Source organism: Somniosus microcephalus, chromosome 34, assembly GCF_052327205.1.
Source record: "Somniosus microcephalus isolate GS21.2 chromosome 34, FLI_Smic_1.0, whole genome shotgun sequence".
Classification (NCBI taxonomy): domain Eukaryota; kingdom Metazoa; phylum Chordata; class Chondrichthyes; order Squaliformes; family Somniosidae; genus Somniosus; species Somniosus microcephalus.
This window is the reverse complement of record NC_141020.1, coordinates 5,163,881-5,183,731: the sequence shown is the minus strand read 5'-3', so window position 1 is coordinate 5,183,731 and position 19,851 is coordinate 5,163,881. Positions and strand designations below refer to the sequence as shown.

Below are 19,851 nucleotides of genomic sequence, written 5' to 3'. Positions count from 1 at the left end.
GTGCAGCCTATTGTGGCTTACTTGTCAGTAAATACAACTATAGGGAAATCTAGTCAAAAGGAAAATGGTCAGTATTGTCAAAACTGCTCAACCGAACACTAGGGTGGCACCTAAACAATTCCAGAGTAAAGTCAAACCTCAAACTATTACTAGTTTGTCACTAAAATATTTCAAAGGAGTTCAAACCTGCAAGTGCTTTCCAGATGGCCCCTGTAAACTTGGAATTCAATTCGATTCAAACTTGTAAGTGTATGCCTGCAACATGTGTCAATAAAGTAAATTGCTAGGTGCAGATAATGCTTCAATAGTACCACAGTCGTAAAAGTCAGCATAATTAGAATAAAGTAATCTGGTTTTACATAAATAATGGCTTCAGTGACTTATAGATGAAACATTTCATAGACGAAGACCTGTAATATCTCGTGACTGGATTTTTGGATTGGAGGGGTTTCTAAAGACTGTTCCTTAGCAGCACCAATATAGAAAGAGATCTTGCATTTATACAGCACATTTTACAAACTTTGGGTGTTCCAAAGCACTGAAATACTTTGTTCAAGTGTAGTCACTGTTGTAATGTAGAGAAACATGGCAGCCAATGTGCACACAGCAAGATCCCACAAGCAGCAATGAGTTAAATGACCAGGTCATTTTTTTCAATGAAGTTGGTTGAGGGATAAATATGGCCAGATTACCAGGATAACTCCTCTGCTTCCAATAGTACCATGCTTTTTGTGTCTACCTGAGAGCAGACAGGGCCTCTGTTTAACATCTCATCCAAAAGGTGGCACCTCCGACCGTGCCGCTCTCCTTCGTTACCCCACTGGAGTGTCGGCCTGGGTTATGTGCTCCAATCCTGGGGTGAGGCTTAAATCTACAAGGCCTAGGCGAGAGTGCTACCACGAGCCAAGTCTGACTGCTGTACTTCTGTTTCAGAAGTCCAAAAATTGCTTATACAGCCGCAGTGACAGCAGAGGGAAATTGGCTTAACATCTCACTGAGGGTGATTGCCTCCAACAATGTAGTGGAGTACGATTTTGGATTAAGTCTTGGATGGACCTGGAACCTGCAATTTTCATACTCTAATGTCAATGTGTCATTGACTGTTTGTCATAATTCCAGTTTTTTCCCCATGATTCCTTACTTTCCCCTTTCCTTTTGTGGACCAAAACTTGCTTCAGAATTCATATATTTACTGGTGTGAATGTTGATTAAGGTTGATTGCAGTTCATTCTTGCATTGAAAACTTGATGGTCTAGTACTGGAGTTAGATTTCCTTTTCTTTGAGGTTTGTGTTTGTTTCTCTCCCAGCTACATGCCATTCTGTTAATGTGGGCTGGTAATCTGTTGTAGACCTTTGCTGATGCTATTCTTGAACTGGATACCAAAGATTAACTGTCCCTCTGGCGAAGCTGCTTTTCTCTTCCCACCTTCTACAAGGTGCTTCATCTAACATCTAGAACACTCCTGCAAGGGGGATCTCCTTCATGGCACATCCCATTAGCTTAACATGCTATAGTGCCATTCTGAAACAGGTTTTGTCTTATTTTTTGCTAGGCCCAGTTTTTTTATAACATGAAAACCTTTTAATAAAGGGTTTCTGATTGATGGGTTTGAACTGTGCTTGGAAGTATCAAATAGCCTGGAATCTCTAGCTGTCCATGCTCCATAAAGACCAAGCACAACGACTCAGTTTCAACTACAAAACTCCTCTTTTCCCGGTTAAAGCCATACAGGTCGACTGCAGATTTAAGACCAATGGGTGTGTTTTTTGTTCTGGTGGGGTAGGGTAGGAGTTGTGTTGAGGTCTGTTGCAATGTGATATTTTAATTAATTTCACCATGATCCTCACTTCATGCTAAAATTAACTGGATAGGAAAGAAGTTAATGCAATGCCCTATGGGGTCTTGTGCCTGTGTAGAGTCTCTTTAGCTCCTGGACTGGTAGTTATTTTGTTCAGAATCCCAGACAAATCTATTCAAGTTTCATGTGGTTTTTTTAAAAGGCAAGATCCTTGTTCTCCGGTCTTTTCCAAAACCTGCACTTAAATTGGCTCCTGTGAGGTGTGAGAAAACTGAGCAGGTTGTTTTCCTCAATCCTTACTATTTCTGAGTCACTTTATTTTGCTCTTTCCCATCCATAGAAAGCCAGAGCTGCAATCAGAACTGTGTATTTGAGTTTAATGTAGCCTCTTTTTTTTCTCGAGGGCACATGTAAATATATCAAACAAGGAATTTTTTTCTGATCCCGCTACCGCACCTCCCCATGTCTCCGATCAGCTGGAGTGATTGATAAGCCTAATACAGCTATTGTAATGGCTCCAGAGATGATAGGCATGCAACTCCATTTGTAATTTTAATATTTCAGATTATTGGTAGAATTGCAGTGCCATACTTTTTGGGATCATGACCACAAATAATGGAAATTCATGTGTGCTACCAGGTGGATATATATGTATTGATAAACTACTTTGAAAAGCTTAATACTCAGCAAGTGCACAATAACTACATAACAGCGACTGTTGTAAAGCATTTAGGAACATTTTTAAGGACACAATGAGATACTAGATTAATGCAAATTCATTCTTCTAAGGATTGAGTCTTGCCTCATTCCTTTGTGATTCTATTAGTTTGTTTTAAATGGTGAGTTTGTCTCTAATAGGTAATGAAAGTGAACTGTAAGGATGTCTTATGCAGCTGCACAAAAGTTCCAATTTAGAAATATTAACTGTTCCAGCTGAGATGAGTTTATTTGCAGATCGAGACAAACTGCATATAATTTTCAGAAATTAAGTTGTTTTTTCCCCCCAGAAATTGTGGATGGGAATGCTAAGATGACTCTGGGTATGATCTGGACTATCATCCTTCGTTTTGCTATTCAAGACATATCGGTTGAAGGTAAGAACTAATTTTTAATTCTGACATGTAACCTCCTTATTGTGACCACCTATGGACCTGAATTCTTAGCTTGATTAGTGCACACATGGGAGCTCAATTCTTTCTGCTGCTCTGAACATCATGCATAGTTCCAGAAGATTTGAAAATAAACAGTGATATTTGTGGTCCCTTTTCTATTTACAGCTCCAGGAATGAATAAGCTGGTTGCTGAGAGAATGTTTGAGGGGACTGGCAGTGGTTTAGCACATTCTTCCTGCTCTTTTTATGAACTGGTTTCAAATCAAGCCTGGGATAGATGGAGTTTTTTTTTCTGTTGACTCTGAAGGTTCTAAGGGAATTTGGGGTAGTTTCCACTCCATTCCTGAATTTGAGCCCATAGGGTGAGACTACCCGTAATTCTGCATAAATTGTAAACTCAGTCAGGCTCCAAGAACGGCTGGTGCAGGATATTGAAATAAATTCTCATTGCTCTTCAAAAGATGCGGCGTACTGGGGCTATATTAACAATAGCTTTACTGTGCAGCTGGCCCATGGTGTACCTGATGTAAATGCTTAACTTGGGCATTTGGTGCCAAAATGGGAAAGTATCCCTTCTTTTGTACTAACTATCCTCATATTGGTGCAAAATTAATCAAATATTTGTATTTTAAAATGTTTAAAACACTGGAAGCAGAGGACCATATTAATTGGTTTCGCCAACAGGATGGTGTAACTTCAAATGTGGTTGAGTATAAAATGGATATTAAAGATAGGTGGCCTCATCAGTCTACTTCAGGTAGATCGGTTAATCATTTTTTTTAGTCAATTGAGTGCTATTTTATGAACTGGTATTCCAGTACGGATGCTGTTCTGTCTACTTTGTTTACCTAGTTTTGACTGCATAGCGGCTTGAACAATTTATCTGCATAGTAGAGGTCAAGAACCTGTAGAAATGAACATAGAGTACGCTGGACATTCTGTGCTTGATCCTGACGATGTTCTTAAACCAATATTTCCAGTGATAGCAGCAGTGGCAATCTGCAATGCTGAAAGCTCCCAGCTGTTGGTCTGTACATTCAGTAATTAGTAATTTATTAACTCGGGCACAGTAGAGATTGGTGAGCTGATGGTCTTTATTATAGGATGAAATAACTTTGTTTAGCTACAATGAGAATGTGTACATTCCAGGTTAAGTTACGCCTTGAAATTGCTTTGAAATAGGAACCTGACAGGAAGCAATTATTGTGAAGCAGGTGGTATGTAATGCAGAATGTCCTGTGGGGTCTAAACCTATGGAAAGCCAGGTGGTTCCAAATAGCACTTGTGTTCCCTGTGGACTGAGTTGCTAATCTGGGCATGATCTTTTAAGGTGCTTTTTTATTTTTATTTTTTACTTTGTGCTATATGCCATAAAGTGCTTTGGAGCTACTTCTCTGATAGTTGAACAGTTCTGATGGTTCCTTACCATTGCCAAAACACACTCTCTTCCAGAGACCTCTGCCAAGGAGGGATTGCTGCTGTGGTGCCAGAGGAAGACTGCACCATACAAGAATGTGAATGTGCAGAACTTCCACATCAGGTAATGGGTGCAGCATCAAGTATCACTCATTTTCTTCATGTGAGGAGGGGAGGGAAGTGATCTGTTTAAATTGGAGTGACAGATTTGTAATAACAGACTTGTAGTGAACATATTTTTCTTTGCCGCTAGTCTTGCTGGTCGTCATTTTGCACCCGAGTCTTGCTATCGATGTTCATAGAAGCTCTGTAGCAAGCTATTGATATTTTACAATACAGTTGCCCTTTGTTTGAGCACTTGTGTGCACTTATCATGGCTTCCACACTAGTGGTATAACAATGCTCCGTGCAATATACATTTTCTTAAACTTTTGTCTAGCTCCTGAAGACAGGAAGGGTAAACTAAAATGGTGAAAGCTTTTTACAAACCAGTTCCGGTGATTGCAATTGAGCACATACCAATTCAATTGTCCATTCAGCCAGTCTCTGTGCATGTATCCCTTGACTTTCACCCTATGTCTTAATTAACTTGTTCTCTTTTGCAGCAGTGACTTCAGCAACATCATAAATATTACTCTGTCAGCCCATTGTCCCTTACTGCTCCCCTCTTAATTGCTTATGGTTGATGGTGAATTTTTGCATAATGTGGTTGACACAATTGAACACTTTCAATTTAAATGTTGCAGCCATTGCACAAATAAAACAAAATGGCATTTGGCCCAACCCCACCTAAGGGAGAATGATAACTGTAATGCACCTTTAATACTGCAGTTTCCAGTATGTGTTTGATTCTGCTGTGCTGTAATTATTCTGTGGGCTAGGTTCAACAATAGAAGGAAACACTCAGCATGCGATCCTCGCACAAGTATTGAAGGAGGCCATTTGGCCCATGGACATTGTGCTGGCTTTTTGCAGGAGCAGTCCAAAACTAATCCCTCTGCCATCCTCCTAGCCCTGTTTCGTCCTCTGCTTCAATTGTTTATCCACTTTTCCCTTAAGATGCAATGGTCTCTGCCTCAATTGCTCGCTCTGGCAAAGATTTCCATACTCTTTAAAAAATACATTTCTCCCAACCACTCTGACAATTTTAAATTTATGACCCCTCATCACTGACTTCCCAACCAGAGGAAATGGTCTTTCCCTATTCCCCCCCTATCACCTTTCACAGTTTAAAAAATTTATAATAAATCTCCTTTTTTGTTCTCTGCTCCACTGGAAATATTTCAAATCTATCCTCATAATTATAGTTTCTCGTCCTGGTGTATCTTCGCTGTTTGCTCTCTGGCTTTAATACCCTTTTTATATGATGGGACACCTATAATTGCCCATACTCATTGCCTTGTATATATTTATCATTGCCTCCTGTGCCCTTATTTCTAAAACCCCAAATACTTTTGGCCTTTTTTATGGCTCTCGCACTTCCAAGGAGTTGTGTAATTGAAACTCTTGGTGTCTCTGTTCATCTACCTCCGTCAGTGTTTTTCCAATGCGTGTATCCATTCCTTATATTGCCTCTCAATGTATTGCCATACACTTTTCTATTAAATTGCACTCACCCATTCTGCTAAGTTGCCTATGTAGGTATAGTTTTAAGTGTAAATACAACTCTGAATACAAAGTTGGGCTTTTGCCATGGCCAGTCAGTCCACGGATTTTCTCTGTTTTGGGAAAGTATGCAAAAGCCATTACAGCAATCCTGCAAGCATGAAGAGGGGATTAGGCCATTTGTGTACTGTAAGGCTGTTGTGAACAGGACTCTTCCCATGGGAGGCAATCCTAGAATATAAAGGGATATAAAATTTCCATTTGTTTTTTCAATGGTTTACTTGGCTAGCTTGGGTGATTAACTTAGTTGTTTGACGCAGAAGTCAGTTTAAAGTGGCATGCATTGCCAGCAAAAATTGTGTCGAGTTTAATGGAGTTACACTTGCTTAAATTATAAGCAAGTTTATGCAGTGATTCAACTTTGCGTATACCCGATGCTGTTCGCTATTCTACATTCACCGAATTCTGGTGCTTGGGTAGCTAGTATTGGTGATGCACTTCCCTTCTGATATTTTCTTTGCCATCCCTTGGTGTACAGCAACTCAACAACAACTTGTGTTAATATAGCACCTTTTAACATAGACAAACATCCCAAGGCACTTCAGAGGTGTAAGGAGAAATGGCCAATTTTGCAATATACCCATCTACTGTTGTAGATGCTCACAACTGTCCTGTTATGGTATCATGGTTTGAACTGATGGGAATGGATATATCATTGTGTTTTCTTTATTTTCTCTCTCTCTAATATTGCTGGATTCGGTTTCTGATGCTGATGTTCAGTTGGAAAGATGGTCTGGCATTCAACGCTCTCATTCATAGACACAGACCAGAACTTATTGATTATGACAAGCTGAGGAAGGTATGTAACAATCTGAACATTCACTTGAACAAAGATTGGCAAATAAGACAATGTGTAAAGCTGACCAATTTTCTCTCATAGACCCTGTAATCCCTGCATGTACTGGTATTAGATCAGTTCTCAAGTACACAATTACAGCTTCTCATGCACTTCCTTATTTTGTTCAAAATATTTGATAGAAAAAGCATTTTAAGAGCCAGAATCTTGGAACACTAAATTACTGTTGATTATGACATTGGTGTTTGACCATTTGGCTCCTATTTCTATCCTACCTCAGGATGATCCGCTCACAAACCTGAACAATGCCTTTGAAGTGGCTGAGAAATACCTGGATATACCCAAGATGTTGGATGCAGAAGGTGAGTCATTTTGTCCTGTGTATAATAACTGAAGAGAATACACTTGAGTCCACTTACAAGCATGCTATATTTTATGTCAGACTGTTAGTACAGAACACTGTGTTCTGTGATCAGCCTAATATCCTTGTAAAAGCACTGGGCCTGTCTTTTGTTCGAATTGTATGGAATCCTCTATTCAGTTCAGCCTGTGAAAGCTTCAGTTACCTGCTTACTATAGAATTCATTCATTTAATGTTTCTTCAGCACCAACAGGTTACTGTCTGCAAGACTTTGTAGGCTGGCCCAAAATGCTGTTTCTGCAGCTCACTGCAGTAGAAGCATTATAAAGACCAGATTAATTTCAGTCCATTAAAGGAGATGAAAAGTCTAGGAGTATTTTTTTAGTTCAAAGTAAATGTAAATTGGAGCAGAATGTGTTTCACATTTCTAGTGAAGGTACCAAACTTCTTAACGTTAGGGAGATAATGAACATGTGTAATTCTCAACTGCTAGACTAGTCCATTGAGGTCAACAGCATGGGACGGTCCAGTAACAACTTCATAGTAAACTGCGTTGAGCGCAATTTTAAAAGGCCTGTTGAGACCCTTGATCCTCGCAACCATGACTATGCCCGAAGATGCCGATTTTTGCAGTCTGTAGCTTGTCTTTGCAGGGCTTGCCAGCTCTCGGGACAGTTTGAAGTTGTGTTCCCTGTTGCTCACAACAGAACCACTCAAGGAAACATGGGAAGGCTCCCTAATGGTGGTATCGCTATAGAAACCCAAATCCAGGGTCTCTGTTGGGGGGAAAAAAACTTGGTGTTTTTACTAACATGTCAAGAAAATTCTGCAGACTATTATCAAATTGGAGTGCACTTGAGCTTTCCTACTCTATCTGTCTACCTACCAGAACAACTAGTATTTTTTTTTGTTTAAGTGATTAGAAAAGTAGCCAGAGGTCACTGACATAAAATTGTTACAACCTTTCCTCATTTGGCAATTTGGTTATTGTATTTGAATTTGGTTAATGATGAAATACTGAGCCTGACGAGGGAGTAAAGCTGGGAGAATGGCCTTCTGAGTCGTGTTTACGTTGTTGGATTGACGCAAGGTTTCTTTTTTTTGTAAGCTACTCCACTTTTTGGAGGTGTGCCCTGGAGTTCCATTATTGTACCCAGGTATCACAAGAAGTGGTTCAAACAAGCTTTAATTAATTGTGAATATCATTACTGTAGAGAATGATGGTGCAGATGTTTCCTTGCCGAATGCAAAGCTGAACATGTGTTGATACGTATACATCATGCATGAAGGTTATGAATTGTCTTCATTGTATTTCCTATATGCTGAATCATTTCAACAGTAAACCTGCAACTAGTTTACACCAGTTAAAAGTCACCGTCAACAAGAACATTCATTTAGACATTGAATATATTCTTTCTCCCTGATTTGCTTGAGTCGTACAGACCAGGCAGGGTACAGATTCGATCGCTGGTGTATGCTGAGTTAGCAGAACACAGCAGAAAGGACACCTAACTTGGGTTGGTTGATCCTAGATTAGAGGGGAAAATTGGCTTGCCTTCCTTCTCTATCGGTAATCGATGATTGCTACTGGAGAGCGCACTTGTGTAGATGTCCGGTGAGGACTGGATTGGTGTTTGCATGATGCCTTCAAAGTATAGAAGAAAGTAAAACTGTGTTTTGATCACTGTCGTGAATACGCTCAAATTTTAGGGTGTACTTTCAATTGTCTGGGAGTGACTATTCGACAGGCTGGGTGATCTGCATTCTCTGCTTGGTTTCCCAGGGCCGGACATCATCTCCTGGGTCTCGTGCAAGTTTGAAGCCACATTCCATCATTTACAATGGATGCTTCCTGTAATTGACTGCACTGTAGCAACCTAATGGGGAGCAGAGACCCACTCGAGGGTCTGCATTGTGATTAAAGTTACATTTTGTTAGTGAGGAAATTAAGTTTTTTTAAAAGGAAGTGTTTTGAGCTAAAGTACTTCCCTCCCCCCCCCCCCCCCCCCCCCCCAAAGTCTTCACTTCCCCATTAATGTTTGGGTGTTGCAACATTTTGTAACTTCAAACCACCATTTCCTGTTTCAGTTTAAAAACCACCCTCCTTTTTAATTTGCACTGCTAAAGCACATTTGATATTTAACCTGCAGCAGGAGTGCCCAATCTTTTGTCCTAGTGGGCTGAACGGGTGTGCACCATGGAGCTGCGGGAGCAGAGTGCAAAGTTTAAATCAGTCTTCCCATTAATTTGCAAATGCCTCAAATTGCTGATACTAATGGATCTTGGTATTCTGATTTAGGATTTATCCATCAGTGAGGCAAGTGTGTTGAGAACTGCTCTTTCCAAACCCCCAAGATTCTGAGGACAAATAATAAAATATATGGGCAAATAGTATTGGGTTGCCTAGCCCTGCAAAGCTGAATTGCTAGGGCTGGGTGCAATGGCTGTATGTGGCCTTTGAGCTGCAGGTTCTACAGCCCACTGGAATGAGTCTGCTAATAGACTTTTTTGGTTTACATGCAACTAAGACATTCACACTTTATTCTCTCTTCTCCATCTGATTTATTATGATGCAGTTCATGTCTGCTTCACACTTGCACAATCTTTCTGCAATGCTTTAACCACACAATGTGCATATTCATTTCCACATTCATAACTGATCACTTTTCCTTCTGCCTTTTTTAAAATCTATTTATTTTCACATGCCCGTGCAAGCCTGTCCTATAGGAAAAAGCACATCAGCTGCAACTCGGCCACCAAAGCTATCCATAAAATACCATCCGAGAGCAGTATTTGTAGATTGTTCAGCCTTTGAACTGTGGAGAGATCTGGCCTAGCTGAGGTGTACCCTTTTAGTCATTGTAGTACCACAGCTTCAGAGTTAATTGTAGAATTTTCAGGAGCAAATAACCACTTGTTCTTGAGATTTTCATTCTGTCTTTACCAAGTGAACTTGCTGATCAGAGATTTAAATATGTAATGACTGAGTCCATTGTGTGCATCTAGCTGATTTTGAGGATGACTTTAATGGTGTCTGCAGTCTTTTTTAATATAACTCTGGCTGTGTGCAGTAGCTCAAACTAATACATAAACTTTATTAACCGACAGGTAAACCAGTCCAACCATGATTAGTAACGAATGCTACCACAGGGGTTTTAAATGCCACCAGGATTCCATTCTGCCAGAGGCTGTTCCTTTTACTACTGACCCCTGACATTTTAATAAATGATAAAAGCATGCTTTTCCTTTTTCACACAACTTAAGGATGGAATAAACTTAAATATATTTTTGCAGTACAGGAAACTTTGTGCTATCCGGCACTGACGGGACCGAGCTGTTGCCGTTCCCTCAAAACTGCCGGACACTCCAGCGCTAATGTTGAAAGATACGGAAGCTTCTGAGCTCCGTATCTGTCAACAAACCCTGTTGCTTTTCTAAACAGTCCAAGCGTCTCTGTAGCTTAGCAACAGCTTCAGCAGACCTTGCAGAGCTTGACTGTTGAGGAAAAAAGCAACGAGAAGAAAAAAACAAGAAGAAATAAAACCTAACGAAAACGGCACCTGATTTTTGCAGGTGGCTCGAGCATTCTGGACAGTTAGCCTCCGGATAACACAAAGTTTCCTGTACTTGGTTAATGTAGCTTTCTGCTTCATTTCTGCAGAATGTAAAAATGACTGCAGAACGCATTGTACGGTCTAGTTATGATAAATCTTAAACATTTACAGATGTCCATACTGTGAATTTTGATAGTCAATACATGTCCACACATCTGAGGTTTATACTTCCCTTCTGTGAGCGACCAGGTGTCTTCGGTTTCCGCAAAAGCACTAAATTCCTTCACACTTCATGCTAATCAATACCCGACATTCTGCAGTTTAGTGTCATTCTTTCCTCCCATTGTTCAAATACTGTGTGCGACCATGCCAGGACTTGACTGCAGTGATTGGTTCAGCTTCCATTGGTGTTCTGGACTTCATTTCCTTTCTGCTGGAGGTGCAGAACACAGTAATAAAGGCATTTGGGGTTTTCTGGAACTTTCCTTGGTGAACAGCTCCATTGTAGATTTGAAAGAAGAAAGCTGATTTTTTTTAATTTTTTTTTTTTAAGTGTGCTGCACCACTTCCTGTGAAGTTTGCTGCACCACTTCCTTCATATTCCCTTTTTTGAAACTGTGAAAATGTGGTGACTAAAATTGTACACTGGAGTGAAGTTGGCCGGAGGCTAATGCACACGGAAAGGTTTAATTACAGCAGCTTAAAATGTCGATTAGAAGCTTCTAATATTTTTGTTTACCCACAGATATTGTGAACACCGCTCGCCCCGATGAGAAGGCTATTATGACCTATGTCTCCTGCTTCTACCATGCCTTTTCAGGAGCACAGAAGGTACCATAAGTCGCCAAGGACCCCTCCCTTCCTGCAACACTGATCTCCTGCTTTTCTTTCAGCTGTCCCTCAGATTTTAAAATTCTCGGTTCCAGGCATGATGCTGCGCCTGTGCGCTCTCGCGCCGTATAATGAGGAAACGGTGTTTCTGCTTGTGGCATGATGCAACCTTACTCTGCTCTGACTTTCTCTCTGCACAGATATTGTAGGCACTCTCAGGCCAGATGAAAAGGCTATTATGACTTACGTTTCATGCTACTACCATGCCTTCTCAGGTGCTCAAAAGGTGAGCTCTTATCTCTTCTGTACTTTGCAAACATTCTGTCCTCCTGCGTGCTTTTGGTCATCTGAGGTGTGCTCTTCGTATTTCTCATGATTAACCGTGGCAAACGTTAGCTACCTTCAATATATATTGGTTTGTATGTGTTTGTGCAAATATATCTTGGCCCAATTATACTGTAATTTTTAAGGACATTTGGTGCATGATATGTAAATGAGCATGCTCTCGTGATCTGCAAATGAAACTGCCCTAGGACTGTAGTACAGGAAACTTTGTGCTATCCGGGACCGAGCTGTTGCCGTTCCCTCAAAACTGCCGGACACTCCAGCGCAAATGTTGAAAGATACGGAAGCTTCTGAGCTCCGTATCTGTCAACAAACCCTCAACAGCTTCTAAACAGTCCAAGCGTCTCTGTAGCTTAGCAACAGCTTCAGCAGACCTTGCAGAGCTTGACTGTTGAGGGAAAAAAGCAACAAGAAAAAAAAAAGCAACGAGGAAAAAAAAAAACTAACGAAAACGGCACCTGATTTTTGCCGGTGGCTCGAGCATTCTGGACAGTTAGCCTCCGGATAACACACAGTTTCCTGTATTCTGAAGTGTTTTGAGCAGTTAAGATATGTTACTGCAAATCTGAAACTTTTAGGTACTAAAATAGGGCATTTAGACCCATTAAGCCTATAACACACTCAGATCAGCCTTCACCTTTCCTGCCTTCTCTCCATATCCCGTTGCCAGAAATACATCCAGTTGTGTGAACCCATTTACAGTATATTGTCCGCTTCATTGGGTTGCCCTGGCAACATTGTACAACTCTACTGTCCTCTGGGTGAAATAGTTCTGTCTGATTTCACTTCTTACTCCTAATTACCAAGCTTTTAACTAGTATCACACTGTGTTTGAACTCTTCACCTTAGTGAATTATTCGCTTGGACAAGTTTTGTCAGTTCCTTTTCATAATGTGAAGGAATGATTCGACTTCCTTCGTTTCCCATTTTCCAACAAGAGAATGATTTTCTTCTGTTGGATGAGAAGTGCTTTCCTTTAAATGTGGTAATCTCCAATTTTTTCCCAGCTGAGATTTCTTTGTAACCAGTATTGAGTTTTTAAACTGTGTACCAGTGGGTGCCATGTCCTCTAATTCTATCTTTACCCTGTATTTACTGTATGGGCAGCATTTCAGCAGTGGTATGGGGTGGTTTGGCTACACTTGACAAATATTTACATGTGCACATGTGGAGTGATGTTTGCTACATGTCAATTTCTATTAATTGAGAGTTACCAAGATAGTTCGCAACCCTCAATCAGAACAAATAGAAAGGTAGGTGTTGAACTGTTGTCTTTTTTTTTAAAACTTGGTTTTACACCAGTTCATTTTGGAGTACAGCAAAAGTAAGGCAAGACTGTCTCCAAGAAGCCATTCATCGCACTGTGTAGGTATGCCAAAGCTTTTAGGTAACACCACTGCCAAAGGTGCTGTATTAAACATACACGTAAAACAATCCTGTCTACCTTAATTTAATTCTTTTCTTATTATAAAATATGAAGGCTCTTGTGAACTTGTTCTCACCTGTCATCCATTGCTGTTTCCTTTTCTGTGTAGACCCTTTGTGTTTCCATCACTGGTGACCAGCTCTCATCTGCTTTTGTTCTGCCTCTGTACTTTTTTTGCTGTGTAACAGGTACAGCAGCCTTCTCCCATTCTTTTCTTTTCTGTGAGCTGTTTTCCTATTGACATCTCCTGGCTGTGAATGCTGCAGTGTTGACCCTTTAAAGTTTTGATTGTGCTTTTTTGGAGCAATATGCCCTCCCCCACCTCACCATTTTCTAGCCCACTTAGTCAGTGAGGGTCCTGGTGTGATTGCTGCACGTGCTATTTCTGGCTGATATGAAGCATAATTCTACGGTGGAAGACCTGTTGTGTTTTTTTTAGTCTGTAGAGGTAGTGAAATTCCTGGCACTTGGGATGCAGAATCCTTAATGTAAGGATTCTGGTTTCAGTAATACAAAGGTGTGCTGCGCAAGCTTGCTTTTATTTTCAAGATCAATTCTTTGCACATTCCACACTATTCAAGCTTCTGTGCAATGCTGATGGTGTGTAAATTTAAGTTATGCCCAGTATTACCCATGATAAATTAATTAGAATAGAAATTGGCATGATTTTGCCTTCAGTTTTTGGGATCTAATTGCAGTATTCTGCAGAGTGCTACATTTAACTTCTGCCAGCATGCTGTGCAAATTAGTTGGAAATAGCTCTACTGTGTGGCATTTCCAAGACACTGCTGTTTGCCTTGAAGCATATTTGTACTTTTATATTGTTTGTAGCCAAAATCCATAATTACTAGTCTTTATGCCTCTTATTTTTAGCTTGAGGAAAAAGCCATTAGGATGAAGAGATACAGCCCCTTTTTTTTTGATGAACCTCAACCCTGTCTACTCACCACCTGTTCCAGATCACTCAGTAGTTTGCCACTTGAACCCATTTATTCTGTCTGCTTCAATGGCAGTGTGGTTTCAGTTGTGCAGAGTAATCTGTTAATGGATTCATTTTAAATTATTTATTGTTAACAGTAACTCGCAGCCTACTTAACCTGCAGAGTGGCTTTATTTGTTCAAAATTTTAAGTCTTGGAATTGAACTGTACTTTTATAATAGTTAATGAACGCTGCACTTTAATGACATGACCTGGTAACTTATTCCACAAGTCTATTAGTGTTTCTGTAAGTTCTGCATGATTACTTTTTTTCTAATTTCCCAAATTTTGTATTTTCACTTTATTGGGCTGATGTGTGTTTGCTCCAGTAGTTCTAACCCTGCACCTGTTTCTGACAGGCTGAGACTGCAGCCAATAGGATCTGCAAAGTTCTGGCTGTAAACCAAGAGAATGAACACCTGATGGAAGATTACGAAAAGCTGGCCAGTGATGTATGTATTTTACACTTGTGTGCTGTACTAATAAAATCATCACTGATTGACTGGTAGTGAGTATCATCTGCAGGAATGCATTTTTTTTTTTTTTTTAAACCCTAATGACTAAATACATTTCAGAAAGTACTCGTCAAATTGTAACTTTAAACCAAAAAGCAATCAAAAATAACTGGCAGATTCTTCATTAATTTCTTAACGGGAATGTGCACACATTTCCGGATTGCAATTCTTGGGTTTGTGTTCCATCAAGACTTTAAAAAAAACAAAACAAACAAATCAAACTGCTGCAAAGACTTAACTTTGGGACGAGGCCCATGTGGAGCGTAAACCAATTGAGCCAAATGGCCTGTTTCTGTGCTGAGCCTTAATCGCGCTTCGAATTGTTCAGAATTACTGAGCCCAAAGTTGTATGGGCGATTAATTAATATACAGTGATGTGGAGTCACTTTTGGATTTATGTGCAACTCTTGACTCCCTTAGTCTTTTTCTTTCAATATCTTCAATTAAATCAACACTCATTGTTAAAATAGAGGGGGGGGGGGGGAAAGGACAAGATAATTAATCATAGTTCTTTAACTATTTATTTATTTTTAATATGCTTTTGCTTAAACATACTGATGGGGAAGGATATGGAAACTGTTTCAGAACTCTTGTCCTGTATTAACATTTGAATACAATAAAGCCTCTTTACTAATTATAGGAAAAAGTAATTAAACTGTACAAACTCATTCTGGAAGCCTCAGTCCCTTTGTGTAATCTTTTTAATTACTGAGGACAGGAATTGTTAGATTTGCTGACATAATTTGTAGCCCTTTCTAGCCGTGTATATTCATGATCTGAGGGGAAATTCTCAAAACTGCATCTATTAGTATTTTTGTGGCAGAAAGTTTATACTGTACATAAGCAAAATTAATACTTTGAATTTTAGAAATTAAATACAGAAAATGCTAGAAATATTTGAGATCCTGACAGTCTGTCTTTGTATTTTAAGTTGCTATTTATACTTTAGTAAATGAGGTACTGCACCAGCGCACTTATCGTGTGCTCAAAAAAGACGAAAAACTGGTATTTGCATGCACATGTAAGAGAAGATTAGAGCTAATATTCCAGTTGTAATTTGCATTTTTATTTTTATATTCAGATCCATTTTGACCAATGCAGGTTTTATTTACATAGTAGTGAACCCCCCATGGCCTTGCTGATGGTTAGTCCAAGGAGAGAGCCTAGTTTTTCCTGATTTATAACACGAGTACTCCGTTGGCTACTGTTGGTGGTACGATTGGAAAACCTTGAAGTATGTCATTCAGCTGCGTTTCCATTAACGGGACAAAATCGTAGGTGGCAGGGATGGGGGAAATGCTTACACCACAGTGACCAGTGGTGGGAGGCATTAGTGTTACCTGTTTTAAAAACAACAGAAACGGGTGTTGATGTGCTTTCGGCAGGTAATACTAGTTTCAGAAAAGCCTTACTAAACTGTGACACTGGGAAATGAGCGCAGCAGCAGTCTCAAATACACGGATATCTTTTCAGTAAAATAATTTAGTTTTAATAGTGTTACATTCTGAATTTTTTTTAACTTTGTTGGATGATTCTGTTGTATAATCTCCATTTTCTTTTACTGGTGCTTTTGTTTGCAGTTGCTGGAGTGGATTCGCCAAACCAAACCCTGGCTCGAGAACAGAGAGCCTGAGAAAACAATGCAAGCCATGCAGCAAAAACTGGAAGACTTCCGCGATTACCGCCGTGTCCACAAACCCCCCAAAGTACAGGAGAAGTGCCAGCTTGAGATCAACTTCAACACCCTGCAGACCAAACTCCGGCTGAGCAACAGGCCGGCATTCATGCCCTCTGAAGGGAAAATGATCTCGGTAAGAAAAATTTCACTTCCCTTTTAATCCAGTGTCGCAGAAATCAGAATCAGAAAATTACTGTTCCTAATTTGTATAAGCTCCACACCTGTAACTCTCCCCTTCCAATGGTCGTCCTTCCCTGCTCCACAGTAAATATGCCTCTTCCCTCCCAAAGCCATGTTTTGGTTGTCTTCTGATACCCTACTCAAATGGCCGTTTGTCATTTGTGAAGTGGGCATCTTGAGTTAGAAACCTAGAAGATAGGAGTAGGCCATTCGGCCCCTCGAGCCTGCTCCGCCATTCAATGCAATCATGGCTGATCGTCCAAATTCAGTACCCTGTCACTGCTTTCTCCCCATATCGCTTGATCCTCTTAGCCTTAAGAAATATATCTAACTCTTTCTTGAATATATTTAAGTTGGCCTCAACTGCCTTCTGTGGTAGAGAATTCCACAGATTCACCACTCTCTGGGTGAAGAAATTCTTCCTCATCTCAGTCCTAAATGGCTTACCCCTTATCCTTAGACTGTGACCCCTGGTTCTGGCCTCCCCTGCCATCGGGAACATCCTTCCTGCATCTAGTCTGTCTAGTCCTGTTAGAATTTTATAAGTTTCAATGCGATCCCCTCTCATTCTTCTAAACTCTAGCGAATATAAGCCTAATCGACCCAATCTCTCTCCATACGTCATTCCTGCCATCCCAGGTATCAGTCTGGTGAATCTTCGCTGCACTCCCTCCATGGCAAGAACATCGTTCCTCATAAGGCGACCAAAACTTCACACAATACTCAAGGTGTGGTCTCACCAAGGCCCTGTATAACTGCAGCAAGACATCCTTGCTCCTGTACTCGAATCCTCTCGCTATGAAGGCCAACATACCATTTGCCGCCTTAACTGCCTGCTGCACCTGCATGCTTACCTTCAGCGACTGGTGCACAAGGGCACCCAGGTCTCGTTGCACTTCCCCTTTTCCCAATCTATTGCCGTTCAGATAATCTGCCGCCTTGTTTTTGCCACCAAAGTGGATAACTTCGCATTATCCACATTGGGCAGATGCAGTATAATCACCCAACCTGTCCAAATCATACTGCATCCTCCTCACAGCGCACACGCCCACCCAGCTTTGTGTCATCTGCAAACTTGGAGATATTGCATCTAGTTCCCTCATCTAGATCATTAATATATACTATATTGTGAATAGCTGGGGTCCTAGCACCGATCCCTACGGTACCCCACTAGTCACTGCCTGCCACTCGGAAAAAGACCCGTTTATTCCAACTCTTTGCTTTCTGTCTGCCAACCAGTTCTCTATCCAAGTCAGTACCTTACCCCCAATCCCATGTGCTTTAACCTTGCACACTAATCTCTTATGCAGGACCTTATCGAAAGCCTTCTGAAAGTCCAAATACACCACATCCACTGGTTCTCCCTTATCTATTCTACCGGTCACATCCTCAAAATTCCAGTAGATTAGTCAAGCATGATTTACCTTTTATAAATCCATGTTGACTTTGTCCGATCCTGTCGCAGTTTTCCAAGTGCTCTGCTATTACATCTTTTATAATGGACTCTAGCATTTTCCCCACTACTAATGTCAGGCTTACCTTATGATTCCCTGTTTTCTCTCTACTATCTTTTTTAATAGTGGGGTTACATTAGCTACACTCAATCCATAGGAACTGTTCCAGAGTCTATAGAATTTTGGAAGATGACCAGCAATGCATCTACTATTTCTAGGGCCACTTCCTTAAGTACCCTAGGATGTAGATTATCAGGCCCTGGGGATTTATCAGCCTTCAATCCCGTCAATTTCCCTACAAATACTGATTTCATTCAGTTCCTCCCTCTCATTAGACCCTATGTTCCCCGACATCTCTGGGAGGTTATTTGTGTCCTCCTTTGTGAAGACAGAACCAAAGTATGTATTTAATTGGTCAGCCATTTCTTTGTTCCCCATTTATAAATTCCCCTGATTCTGACTGCAAGGGACCTACGCTTGACTTCACCAATCTTTTTCTCTTCACATATCTATAGAAGCTTTTACAGTCAGTTTTTATGTTCCCTGAAAGTTTACTCTCATACTCTATTTTCCCCCTCTTAATGAATCCCTTTGTCCTCCTTTGCTGAATCCTAAACTGCTCCCAATCCTCAGGTTTGCAAGAAACTCTCGTTTAAACGGCACCTAAATATCCGGAATTCTCTGTTAACCGGCAAAATTCATACTCCGAAAACAACACCTCCATAACCGGAAATGTTGCCGAGTCCGAGTCTCCTGCGGTGGCTGAGTTAGTCAGTGGGGGTAGTTCTCCAAACTGCCACTACTCGGCTTCTTGGCGCTGTCGGAAGTCCGAACACTTCAATAACAGGAGTCTGACTCCCACGCTGCCGGTAGTCTCTTCCGATCCGCCATTTTTCTGTGTCTCTGTCTTTATCGTGAATTATCTCCCCCATGTTGCATTATGGAATTATGTTTGTTAAAAATAGCCTCGGTAGATAACCCTCTCCGTCATCCGGAATTTTTAATCAACCGGTGCCGGATACCAGAGTTTCCTGTACTTCACTCTCCATCTTAATGAAGAATTCTATCATATGATCGCTCTTCCCCAAGGGGCCTCGCACAACAGGATTGCTAATTAATCCTTTCTCATTACATAATACCCAGTCTAAGATGGCCTGATCTCTAGTTGGTTCCTCGACATATTGGTCCAGGAAACCATCCCGTATACACTCTAGGAATTCCTCCTCCACAGTATTGTTACTACAGGAAACTTTTTTTTATCCGGCACCGAAGGGACCGGCGTGGTGCCGGTTTATCAAAAAGTCCGGATTACAGAGTTATAGTTAAAAGGTACGAGAGCTCCGTACACAGTAACAAATCCACGCTTCCCTGTTGCTTAGCAACAGCTGCAAGAAGCCCGACCACAGACCAAGCGTCCCTGTTGCTTAGCAACAAGTGCAGGAACGCCCGATTACACAGCCAAGAATCAAGAAACGGCCACTAATATGAAAAACTTAACTGAACCTACTCCTGAATTTTGCCGGTTAACCGAGATTTCCGGTTGTTTGGGTGCCGGTAAATCGAGAGTTTCCTGTAATTTGGTTAGTCCAATTTATATGTAGATTAAAGTCACCCATGATAACTGCTGTGCCCTTATTGCACGCATCTCTAATTTCCCGTTTAATGCCATCCCCAACCTCCGCATTACTGTTTAGGGGGTCTGTATACAACTCCCACTAATGTTTTCTGCCCATGGTATT

General features: G+C 40.7%; 1 protein-coding gene across 8 annotated transcripts in view; it reads left to right on the top strand.

Moving 5' to 3' along the window:
* The window catches only part of LOC147096670 (alpha-actinin-1-like), a 111,229-nt gene that overhangs the window by 58,042 nt on the left and 33,336 nt on the right, over positions 1–19,851 (top strand). For 3 of the 8 annotated variants that reach the window (XM_085973237.1, XM_085973230.1, XM_085973232.1), the window contains exons 4-10: positions 2,808–2,894; positions 4,365–4,452; positions 6,714–6,792; positions 7,070–7,151; positions 11,736–11,821; positions 14,645–14,737; positions 16,381–16,611. In XM_085973237.1, the coding sequence (XP_085829363.1) occupies positions 2,808–2,894; positions 4,365–4,452; positions 6,714–6,792; positions 7,070–7,151; positions 11,736–11,821; positions 14,645–14,737; positions 16,381–16,611 (746 nt within the window). Of the gene's footprint in view, positions 1–2,807; positions 2,895–4,364; positions 4,453–6,713; positions 6,793–7,069; positions 7,152–11,449; positions 11,536–11,735; positions 11,822–13,475; positions 13,495–14,644; positions 14,738–16,380; positions 16,612–19,851 lie in introns of those variants that run through there. The other 5 variants (XM_085973236.1, XM_085973229.1, XM_085973231.1 and 2 more) reach the window with 3 other exon arrangements.